The sequence below is a fragment of the Nelusetta ayraudi genome, unplaced genomic scaffold (assembly GCF_046127955.1).
Source record: "Nelusetta ayraudi isolate G7.1 ecotype Tasmania unplaced genomic scaffold, CSIRO-AGI_Nayr_v1 ptg000011l, whole genome shotgun sequence".
Classification (NCBI taxonomy): domain Eukaryota; kingdom Metazoa; phylum Chordata; class Actinopteri; order Tetraodontiformes; family Monacanthidae; genus Nelusetta; species Nelusetta ayraudi.
In genome coordinates, this window is record NW_027466061.1 from 22,065,476 (window position 1) to 22,077,489 (window position 12,014).

At 40.4% G+C, this 12,014-nt stretch overlaps 1 protein-coding gene across 1 annotated transcript; it reads right to left on the bottom strand.

The window, feature by feature from the left end:
- Window positions 1-2,470: 2,470 nt before the first annotated feature.
- LOC142885472 (alpha-amylase) lies at window positions 2,471-6,644 on the bottom strand. Its single transcript, XM_076021945.1, has 9 exons — window positions 6,452-6,644; window positions 5,334-5,480; window positions 4,944-5,141; window positions 4,556-4,786; window positions 3,703-3,836; window positions 3,231-3,453; window positions 3,022-3,143; window positions 2,786-2,911; window positions 2,471-2,706 (listed from the first exon to the last, which is right to left on the bottom strand). Exons 1-9 carry the CDS (start codon window positions 6,617-6,619, stop codon window positions 2,517-2,519), a joined length of 1,539 nt encoding a protein of 512 aa, XP_075878060.1. The 5' UTR covers window positions 6,620-6,644; the 3' UTR covers window positions 2,471-2,516.
- Between the last annotated feature and the right edge of the window lie 5,370 nt (window positions 6,645-12,014).

Below are 12,014 nucleotides of genomic sequence, written 5' to 3' on the forward strand. Positions count from 1 at the left end.
AACAATATGCATTATAAATTGTTGATGATGGATAAATTAAAAGCATCCGTCGAGATCACTCTGACTATGTCTTTATTGACATCCTCTTCTTGTACTGCTATCAAAAATATAACTCTCCTCAACAACAAAACAATAAAACTCATAGGCAAGCTGCAGTTGCAGCCGATATTATTTACTCGTTGTATTACAACAATAATCCTGAATGCCTTTTTTAAAAAAATAAAAATCTCATGATTCTGCTTTGAGTTTTGATAACTCGTGTTATAAGACACGCACTCGCTAGTATTGAGAAAGCTGGTCAGCTGCAGTTCTTGCTTCAATACTGCCACCATGTGCTACCAGGCAGTATGTTGTTCAGGCATTCGCCTGGAGTCGCACTGAACCTTTATGGTTCCTGCCTGTTTTCAGCAGCCCTCAAACAAGCACGTCAACATCACCATCAGTGTAGCTCAATATCTTGTTTTTTTCCTTGTCTGAAATCTCCTCAACCAAACAACGGGAGTATAAATGATACTCTGACGAATAATCTTTTACAATGTTAAGAGAGTGTCTGGAGCGGTCAACCGGCGGTTCCGTCACACTCTGGCCTCGTATTCTGTGACGGCAGAGTCGGAGGTCCAACAAAACTCAGCCACTTCAGCTCCAACTTGATGACTGTCCTTGGGTGAATTGACGGGCAGGTCTGGCGCGCCGCATGAAAAATGAAACAGGACGGGGACGCCGTTGACAGCCATGTCACAAAGCATCAGTGAGGATGACAGGACCAAAGACCTCAGTCTGCTGCGGTGACATCCCTGCAGCTAATCGGAAGGTACAGGCCCTCACAGCTGCTGGACCAAAAGATGGGGAAGGGGGTCAATAATTTAACAGTAGCAATATGTCGCGGCTGGTCCGACATTAAGGTCTCCTTCCTGCTTCCCTCTCCTGCACTCTGTGTCGCTCAAAGTCCTTTTAGGGAACAAAGATTTTTTTTTTTTTTTTTTTTTTTTTTTTTTAACTTGGCACACTTGAGATCAAACAAAGTGCTAATTTAATAATGGCATGACTGTAAAGCTCAAGACCTAAACCAGGTAAATGACTGTATACAGTCAAAACTGTTTGCAACCACTGCTTTCAAGCTGTGATTGCACTGACACTTGGAATTGATTTTCGAGAATCACTATAAGAACATGTTGCAGACCAACTGATCCTGCAATGTTTACCGGTCTGACGCAATAAACATCACTTCTTTTCATTGTGATCCATCCTCGCGATGAGGTGTTAATGAATTTCACAGGTTCTCGTGGGTCACGTTGCCATGACAACAGTGAGGAACTCAGTGTTGTCAGGCATCACCTTCGCTGTCTCACCTTTTGACGACACACAGTGTCGCCGGTGCCAAGCCGCCCCCGGGGCGGGGGGCCGAGTAAGGAGGAAGAAGGAGAGGAGGAAGTGAGGAAGACTCGCCAGCCCTTGGGGTGCCAACATCGCCCTAATGACGGATGCCAGCATTGCACTCAGGTGAAACTGAAGTGGCTGCGATGGCAACAAAAAAAAAAAAAAAAAAAGAAAGAGAAGTCTGTTTGCACGCGGGAAGAAGGCACAAGGCAGGAAAGACATTGGCATTCATCGCAGTTCTTGCTCAGGGCTCCTGCTGACGTTTTACAAATGTTTTAAAAAATGTAATTGAATGTAATTGTGTGTGTGTATGTGTGTGTGTGTGTGTGTTTCCAAAGTGGCTGGCTGCTTAGGGTCCCTTAGTGCAAATGTACGCCCCAAGTCAAGAGACCTGGGGGTCACATTGGATCATGCAATGCTTTTCAACAAACACATCCAAAACTCACTCCTTCTTTTTCCACCTAAGAACATTTCCAAACTCAGATCCAAATGAACCTATTCATAGCTGGAAATCATTACTGGCTCACATCAACCTGGTCCTAGCATCCTTGCACTGGCTCTCTGTTAATTTTAGGATACAGTCCAAGATTTTAACCATCACCTACAGAGCCCTCCATGGTCAGGCACCCGCATACGTGACATCCTTTAACTGTCCCACACACAAGGTTAAAGACAAAGGGTGCTAGAGCCTTTATGGCTCATAGAAGCAGTTAAAAACTCACTTGTTTAGGTTTGCGTTCCTGCAATAATATATCATTGTGTGTGTTCCTGTATCTTTTTCATTGCCTTACTGTATTGACTATATTTCTGTTTTTTTCTGATCTGTATTTGTAATGATTTTATATTTTTTGTAATTTAACTTGTGAAGCACCTTGTACTTACTTACTTATGTACTTATGCTTTTACAGCTGTAATAAACATGATTCATTCTCTTGTCCACTCTTAAAAATCAGCTCATAAAGATTTGAGGTAAACTGTGAAATGGGGTTCCTCTAAATCAGGCTAACGTTTTATATTTACAAAGTGATTAAAACAGATTCAACAATATATAATTTTGAGCATATGTGAGAAAAGACAGATCTTTAGGTACACATTTACAGTTATTCATAGGATTTATTCCATTGTTTCCAAAGACGTGTTTACAACTTTGAATCAGCATGAATAGCCACAAATGGATCCTCATCTCTGTTGCTAATGCTGAAGTGAGCACGGCCGTCACCGCCAACATTGATCTGCTTCCCAGTGCACTTGCCTCCTTCCTTCTGGCCGGATATGACGTCACAGTAGGTGCCACCAGGCATGCCGGTGTTCAGGGTCACATCCAAGTTCCTGCAGTTAAAAGAGGTTAGTGTTGTGCTTTAAAAAGAAAATGCAAAGGAGGGGAAAAAATGCCACAGTTTGTCCTTACCAGTCGTCATTGTTGATGACAATGAAACCACGGTTACCACGTCCAAAGGCAACCTGGTTGCTCTGGTTGTCCCACCAGTTGGACTGAGGCTGTCCATTGACCACATTACGGAACATGACCATGTTCCTAAGAAAAGGTTGAGGCAAAACTTCAGTGAACTGAACAAGGTTTTGCACCCATTTAACTTTTTGATTTGGCTCTGTGGCTAAGGACGGCATCGTCATCTTCTGACTCACTTGATCTGACGCCATCTGTGCTCGCACACCCATCCATCTCCACAAGTCTGATCTGCATTTATGGGAACAGACTTGGTGGATCCATCACCATGGCTGGGTGGGCCCATCCAGTCATTCTGGTCCTGCGAGATAGGCCGTACAAATTAGTTTTATAGCAATTATTCCAACGTAAAAAAAAAAAAAAAACACCAACGTAAAATTGACTCTACCTTTCCATTGACAAAGTTGCGGTCCCAGCGGAAGCTTGACATCACCCTGGTAACTCCGTAGGGGTGGGCCAACATATAGGCAACAGCCATCTTGTGCAGCTTGGCGTCCCAGAAGGTAACAATGGAAGCACCTCCGGCACCATGGCCCCTCTGGTTATCGTGGTTGTCAACAAAGACAAGAGCATTGCCGTTGGCCATGAAACCCCATCCCTCTCCCCAGTTCCTGCAAGAAAACAAATAAATTAAGATAAGGTGTGGATTTTATAAATGCTTCCTTAGGACAAATATATGTATAAGTCTATAATTTAAAAAACACTTAGTATATAGCAATCGTTATGTAAATCTATCAAAGGGTTTTCAAGAAACACAAATTACAAATAATGGACTGTATGATTTTGTTTTAAAGATTTTGTAAAAAAAACAAAAACAAAAACTCACTAAAATCTCAACATGTTGAAAGAACGATACATACTTGGTGAATGAGAGCTTCTCTCCATTCCATTTCCTGAAGATTCCTCCGATTTTTGCACCATATTTGAACTCAGTCACTCTACCCAGATGGGTATACTGTCCAGTAGTGATGGGTTCACCACCCAGATCGATGACCTGCATAGATATCAAAAAATATAAAATATCATTTAATATAAGTTAACTTGGGTAGGTTATAGTGGACGGAAGAAAATGATACTGCTCTGATTCAGCAGTCCAGAACATTATCACACTTCTCATGACTCTTCTTTACCAAAGTATTATTAGCAGTTTTACCAGTTATGACAACAGTGTTGTTTGTCTTTCTATTTTGTGTGGACCAAACTTGGACATACTACCTCCAACATGAGCATATTGCAGCTGGTGCACTTTTTTCATGGAAGAATCAATTGGGTTTGTTTAGGGTTGGGATTAGGCTAGGTTTTTGTCAGATTAGCATGTCAAAGCCCGGGATAACACCTTCTGCGATATCTAATATGACATAAAATAGGTTTACTTTCCTATACATTGCTGTCAAACGTTTGTTTTTTTGTTTTTTTATCTCAGTCATAAATTCTATTCTTTGTTGGTATCTATGTGAATAATTTGGTAGAGTGTGACTAGGTCTGCCCTAATGTGAATGTGGCTTTATTACATTTTAGTGGCTTTGGGAATTTTGGTGATTGGCTGCAAATTAGAAACATTGATCAATCCCTTCGAGGTGAAAAAATATACCAAAGAGAGTAACACAGAGTGCATGTATTCCCTCAATGTTTGCTACAAGATTTGTTCAGTAGGGCACAGTGGGTGGTTAGCTTTGATACTTGATTTGAATTTGTGTCTTTAAAAAAAAGCACCTCCTGGAAGATGAAGGGCCTGGAGCCACCAGCGAACCACTTGGTGTTGAGGTTGTGCAGACGACCATAGACAGCAGACAGGTCACCGGGCCACATGTGCTTGCAGGCATCCACTCTGAATCCAGCCACGCCCATGTCAATCAGCTTGTTCATGAAGCCGGCCACTTTGCCCCTGACGTAATCCTTCTCCAGGGCAAGGTCCAACAGACCAACCAGACGGCAGTCACGCACCTGAAGGACCAGAAGGAACAGATCTTTTATTACTAATGTAACCAGCTTTAAATTCTTTTCTTGTTGAATACATAAAGCAGAATATTGTGGAGCTGCAACAAAATTAAAATGCGCTGACAATTTTACACACTCAAGCTACGCGAGCAATGTTTCTTACCTGATTGGAATCGCCATAATTCTCAATATTGCCACTGCCTGTCCTGCATTTGTGATCATTGAAGTCCATGGAAGAAAATGGGACGGAGGGGAAGTCCTTGTTGTTGGCATTGAACCAGCTTCCGCAGGAGGAGTGTGTTCCCTGGCCACCACCGGCACCGCACATGTGGTTGACGACAGCGTCCACATAAATGTTGACCTGTTGGCATTGAGTGTGCAGTGAATAACAATTAGGCATCTTGAATCATGCTGTGTTTCCAAAAGTTAGACATTTCCTTTACAGGAGAGCAATAGCATGATGTTTTTTGGAAATAGAGACATGGCATTTGAGATGTGTGCTGTTTAAAGAGTATTTGCTCCTATATCAGGATATACACTATATCAAACTTACACCAGCATTGTTGCATCTGGTGATCATGTCCCTCAGCTCGTTCTCACTTCCAGATCTGGAGCACAGGTTGTAGCTGATTGGCTGGTACCTCTGCCACCAGGGCCTCCAAGGGCTGTTGAGAACAATGTGCTCATTGGGAGGGGAGATCTGTGTGAGAACAGTGCAAGAAGACAGTAAAGTAAGTCCTTATTCCAATACAGGGATCGCATGAAGAGCTCATCATGCTACACTGTCCCGAGGATTAGAGGCCATGATAACATGATAAACAGTTGTTCTCAATGCCCCAAGGTATTACGACCAATTTCCAAGGTAAAAAGTGACGGATAATGCAATGAGGCACAGGTAGGGACAGGACTGACAGGCTAATTTGAATATATTTTAACTGATCATTTCGCAGAAATTTGACACCCTCCTCTAGGTAAATATGCCTCATTAAAAAAAATAAAAAAACACCTTGTGCACAAAGACGTCCACACAGTTTGACAGACTGCAAAAACCAGGTGTCATGGCGTCAGAGTGTAAGTGTAAATGATATTGAATGTTATTAGATGGTGGTGATGATGATGGTGTGTGTGTGTGTGTGTGTGTGTGTGTGTGTGTGTGTGAGAGAGAGAGAGAGAGAGAGAGAGAGAGAGAGAGAGAGAGAGAAAGAGAGAGAGAGAGAGAGAGAGAGAGAGAGAGAGAGAAAACGCGAAGCATTTAAAAAGTTTTCCCTACAAAATCAGATGCAACACAGCAAATTGCACTCAGGTGGTAACTGTATGAATAAATGACAGACGCGCATCATATTACCAGATGCGCACAGGAGTGCGTATATTGGGGCAGAGTTTCCCTTTTTCCCTTTTTAATTACACGAAGGTCCAGGTTGCCGGGATCGTTCTTGCCACACAACCAACCACACACGTGTATATCTTAACGATCTAGGGCGCAAATTACAGCCGGGTTAGCAGAAATTCAATTTGCGCCCCTGACTCCTCGGGTTTATCATCAGGGCAAGAAACCTTTATGGATTTGACGCTAAAATTGCGGAGTTTCCGAACGTCAAAACAACGCGGATCTCCATTCTTTATGGATCTGGCCCTAAGCCTTCAGCCATCTCCATGTTTGGCCGCACATACCTGGACTCCTCCGAAACCATTTGGACCCAAGAAGCGCTCACACTCTGCAGCGATGTCGGCCCAGCGCCACTCAAACAGGTGGACGATGGAGGTCCTGCCGTGCCTGGTGTGGGGGTTATGCTGGGCGAAGGCAAGCCCGAACAACGCCACCAAAATGAACAACTTCATGATTTCTCTGCACACCCTGGAGTACCTTTTCGCTGCCCCTGACTTTGTATTTATATATTTCATCCTGTCCCCAGGACCAATGGGGAAGCGGCACTTATCAGCATATTAAACAGGTGCATCTTTCTCACACTTGCTTACTTTCGGCAAAAGCAAACAGAAGATGGTTCGCTGTTGATCTGCTATATTTCCATCCTGATTATCATTTTTTTTTTTTGACAAGTAAGATTGTTTTCCCCTTTTTCACTTGCCGCGTAAATTTCTAGATCTAATATGAAAACGTTTAATTTTCTATTTTTTTTTATACTTTTACCTATATTAACAACAACAACAACAACAATACTTAACTTTTACTACTTTATTTTTTATTACTTATGCAAAAGGATTTCTCTTTTGTTTATCTTTACATCACCGTATAAATGTATGAGCATACCCAGTGTGTCATAAGTGCCCTGAAAGACTATCACTGATCATTACCAAAATTATTGTTTTGTATCTATGTAATCATTGAAACATGGTGTCTAGAAGTTATTTAACTTTTGTCGTTATATTTTAATGCTAAAATATATTACTGATTTGATATCCCTGGATTTCAGCCTGGTGACTTGTCCAGGGTATAACCCTGCCTTCACTCTGAGACAGGCTCGAGTAAATCCCTACGAGCCTGAGTGCAGGAGAAGGTGAGAAGAATGATGGATGGATTAGTTTTTGAATATGCCGTTTTACAGAAAAATATTAAATCACATTAATAGTGTTTGAATAAGATTTCAATTGATAATAATGATTTACCTGTATTTCTGAAGATACGTTTTTCTTTGAATGGTTGAATGCAATGTTTAATTAATTTCTGACATCTCAGAGAAGCAAATTTTAGTCTAAAAGGGTGAACTCAAATTACTGTTTGATTTGTTTTACGTTGTTATTTATCCAAATCAATATGAATATGATTTTTAATTTTAAAGAAAATAATAGTTTTCTTGCTTTTGTGACTAGTGGTCAAATATATTTGTTAAACACTGGATATAAACTAAAATAGTCATATCTCTTCATCTTCTGACACTAACGGAGTATAATGCAGTGGTACTGTAAATTACTGTACCACTGCAAAAAGTACGGTGCATTTACACTGTCAAAAGTTTAAATGATAACCAATTTTAGGCTGCTGCGTTCAGTTTTAATCCATGTGCATGCAATGAGTGTATGTGTGTTGAGAGCAAAGTAAGTGTATGTGACACATCATATTATATCATTGTGCTAAACTTTTGTGTTTTGCGCTTGTTGTTTTTCAATCTGGAATATCTTCTTGGGACACATTGAGAATCGGGCAATATCAATAGTCACAATTGCATTGTGCAAACACTCCTTGTGAAAATATGTGTTGAAAATTTCAATTGTGCAATGATGCTCTTGACACAGAAAAAAAATACATCTGCTGTTCTTCCCCTGAACACCAGCAATTACTGAGGTGGTAGGTTGTGACGTTCAAGGTAAAATAATGACATTGTGACCCCTGTATATACAAAAACCTGCACCAACCTGTGTCAATGTGTGCTTATTGGTTGCCCATTAGGTAAAACCAATAGAGATAAGACACTGTTGTGTGGATAGAGTCCTGTTTGTTAAGTAAAACAAAGTTACCTTTACAGATCCTGTCAAAACACAAGTTTTTTCCCACCAAATGACTCACCTTTAACTGGGTGAAATTGCCATGCTGACTGTCAATCACCCTACTTTTGAGTTGTGTATGAGTGTTTATATATGTCTATGTGTATATATGTGTGTGTGTGTATATATATATATATATATACACACACACATATATATATATATATATATATATGTGTGTGTGTACATACATAAATGAGTTTACTTCAAATTGGAAGATTTGATCTATACTGAAATAGTATAGATCATCTTCAATATTGAAACAAGTTATAGTGTTCACACATCAAGTTACAAACTCCAGAACATTATTGTACAAAGGATCTACAAATTTAATGTATAACCCTTTTTGCCCTAAAATTCTTGCCCTAATATTGTAAAACAGATTCCTCCGTAACTTACAGCATCTAAAGCAATTGTTGTAACTTGTAACGAGCAGTGAAAGTAGGAACGAGTAACTTGCAGCATAACTAGTGTTACACTGGTTTGCCGGAACCTATCCCAGCTGTCCTTTGTGAAAGTCAGGTTGCACCCTGGACTATTCACACTCACAGACACTTAAGGACAATTTTGAGTTCCCAATTTGCCTCAAATGCATGTTTCTGGACTGTGAAGAGAACCGATGCAGACGCAGGGAGAACATGCAAACTCTACACAGGTTGGCCCCAGACCTGGGGAACCCACATCCTACTTGCTGTGAGGTGAAAGTGCTAACCAATGCAAAAATAAAATTGTGTAAATAATAGAATTGAGGCTGAAACATGATGAGGATAAAGAATGTTGACAGCCAAACAAGACTATTTATTCTTGTGTTGAAACACCAACCAGTACAGAGAACCTCACAGGTCTGTAAAAAAAAAAAAAAAGTTAAGAAAGGGGCAGTTCCCACTGGACTTATATACACCACAAGTTAGGTTTCCATTCCTGAGATTTCTGAGAAGTGCAAAAGTACAGACATCAGAGCAGCTGGGGAGCCTTCTCGGAGAAGATGCTCAGCCTTGTCCTTGAAGACCAAAATAAACTGGATAAAGTGTCTCCTCTGCAACAAACAAATACTTTGTGTTGCCTTATGACCTAGTTACAAGCTCTTTAATCCCACACTTAAGAAATTGCTCTAATTTGCTCTACTTTTTATACTAGAGAAAGCCTCTTCATTTCTTGACGATCGCCAATGTTGTGAGAACTGGTGTATCCTGGTCTGTTTTTTTAAAAACCACAAACACGACCAATGACAGTGCAGGACATTGTACAGGACTCATGGACTCACCCAGTCATTTTGGTCCTGCATGTCATAAAAAAAATAATTTGAGGTTAACAACGTCTGCTAACAAAAGCCGCAGAAATAATATTCCAGCATCTACCATTCCACTGACTGAAGTGAAGTGGCGGCTCCAGTGGAAGCTTCACCTCACACTGGTAAAGATGGGCCGACATGCAGCTGGTAGCCTGGCCCAGAGTCCCATAAGGCAACGATGGAAGCAATGAGTCGTTGCTGTCAATGAAAACAGCATTGCCGTTAGGCATGGAACACCGCAATCATATTCTACTTTTAAGAAGTTTTGCTTTGACAAATTGCCAAAGGAAAAAAAAAAAAACAGGTTTGTTCAGAAACTCTCTGATTAATCTTCTTTCTGAATAATTATGTTGAAAAACAGTATGCGTGTTTGTTTGTAGTGATTACAAGCAATGGACGTTTGTCCCTGAAAAAACAGACGAGTTGGTATTTGGCTTTCTGCCAAAGTGATTCAGCAGTACTCATACTCACTAGACTGAGAGACAAGAATGGGCACGGACACCAAGACAGCTTGATTACAGTGAAACACACACGCACACGCTAGGTGTTGGCTTCTTGCCATTCCATTTCCTGGTGAGTTCGGCACCACACTGAAAAACCAACCTTGAAGGAAATAGTTTCTAAAGGTGATGGATTCAACTGCCAATCAGTAAGCTAACAGAAAATCATCTTCATCCATCATCTCCAAGTGCATGTTTTAACAGTGACATATTTAAGCTGAAATAACACCAGTTTACTTCTGTTCTGATGCTTATTCAGTTTGTCCCTTTTGTTGTGATTCCACAATGAGATTGTGATAAGAAGCAACTGAAGCAGTCAATTAGTACAATTCATGCACTGAGGCTCATTACTTGCTGTATCTTGATTTCTTGGAACTCATTTGTGTAGACCAGTGTTTACACAACTAGAGATAAATGGTCAAACTTAATATGATTACAAAGTGTTTCAGTCTCCGTTATTTACAGCTGTGTTCCAATTGCCTATTACATTTAGTGAATGCATTTTAATAGCAAAAAAAAAAAAAACATGTTTCTCATCAACCTCCCACGGACAAACTCCTACAGAGCCATTTGAACAGAAGAAACTGTCACAGTCTGCACCCATAAACTGGGGGTAAGTGAGGAGGACATACTGAGTAACTGTGACCAATCAAATTTGACGAAGGTCGGTTGGCTCTCAACAGGGTTTAATTGGTTAAAAAACAGAAAGTGACTGCAAACTTATAAACAATAATGGCTCTGGTAAAAAAAAAAAAAAATAAATAATTAAAAAAAGCACTTAGCCGAGAACTGGGCATAATTTCTCAGTAAAAACGGGAGTGGAAGGTGGGAGGGGGTTGATGAAGCGTGCCAAGTGTCACCCAGTCATGCATTTTATAGTTTTGCTGTGTTTCTAAGCAGAAAAAAATGGGTTTGAGTTATAAATGGATATTAGTTCTATCTATGTTTAACTTTTCAAATTTGCAACACGTGAACATTACACGTTTCACACTTTTTTCAGTTTATCACATATTTTACACTCTAAATTATACAGTATAAAAAAAGCATGACATGTAAAACATCAGTGACCACAAAATGTGTTAGGTGTAAAATGAAATTACACAAACCAAGTCAAGGACATTGTGGTGTTCTAATGTTGTTGGAGAGGAAAGGAAGTGGTAATGTATGTGTTTTTAAAACAATTAACTGCTATTTTTAACCATATCCAGATTTCAAAAAGTGGAAGTTTGCTGTTGGAGTCTGTGCTGCTCTGTCTATCACGCCAACAAAAGCATGATAGGTTCTTTCATACAACAATAGCTCCCCCAACGGTTTTCAGAAGAAATTGCTGCTTCCAGTACACAGTACGTGCAGAGCACATGTACAACCTACTGAAATGTTTCGTTTCACCCTCTGTTATTGAACTAGGTCATTTTCACTCTTTGTCTCTTAGTACTAAACAAATATTAAAACATCAGCCGAAATATTTTAGTATAAATACTTACTATACATTTAGTAAATACTGGCTAATTGCCTCTACAAACAATGAGGCTTATTAAATAGTTTAAATATTTTTTCAGTCAGACAACTCACATAGAGGAGTGAAGAGCATAAAGTTGCTTCATTTTTGGAGCCTGACCTGGACTGCACTCGCTGTCATTAGCTAAGTTAACACGCTTGAGTTTACTCAAGTTGTTAGGTGTCGTGTGCAGTAGGATATCCTTTTCTGAATATGTACCGGTTTGTGGCGTTCTGTGTGTGTGTGTGTGTGGGCGTGTATGTGTATTTTATCAAATGTATTTTTGAATAAAGTCCAGACACACAACGTGGGCCACGCTCTGCCCGTTATCCTTTCACCGCTGGATGTCCACGGTCGGCATTCCCGTCAACGTTCCCGTCTCTCGTTGTCTCTGCTACCGTGAGCTCCTTGTCATCCTCCTCCGCCTGTCCATTGGATGCTGTT

Excerpts from the sequence above, each read along its gene's own strand:
- LOC142885472 (XM_076021945.1), bottom strand. The coding sequence starts at position 6,619 with ATGAAGTTGTTCATTTTGGTGGCGTTGTTCGGGCTTGCCTTCGCCCAG. Across the intron at positions 4,787-4,943 it reads ATTATGGCGATTCCAATCAG|GTGCGTGACTGCCGTCTGGT; the intron begins GTAAGAAACATT and ends CTGGTCCTTCAG. Across the intron at positions 2,912-3,021 it reads CACAGATGGCGTCAGATCAA|GAACATGGTCATGTTCCGTA; the intron begins GTGAGTCAGAAG and ends ACCTTTTCTTAG.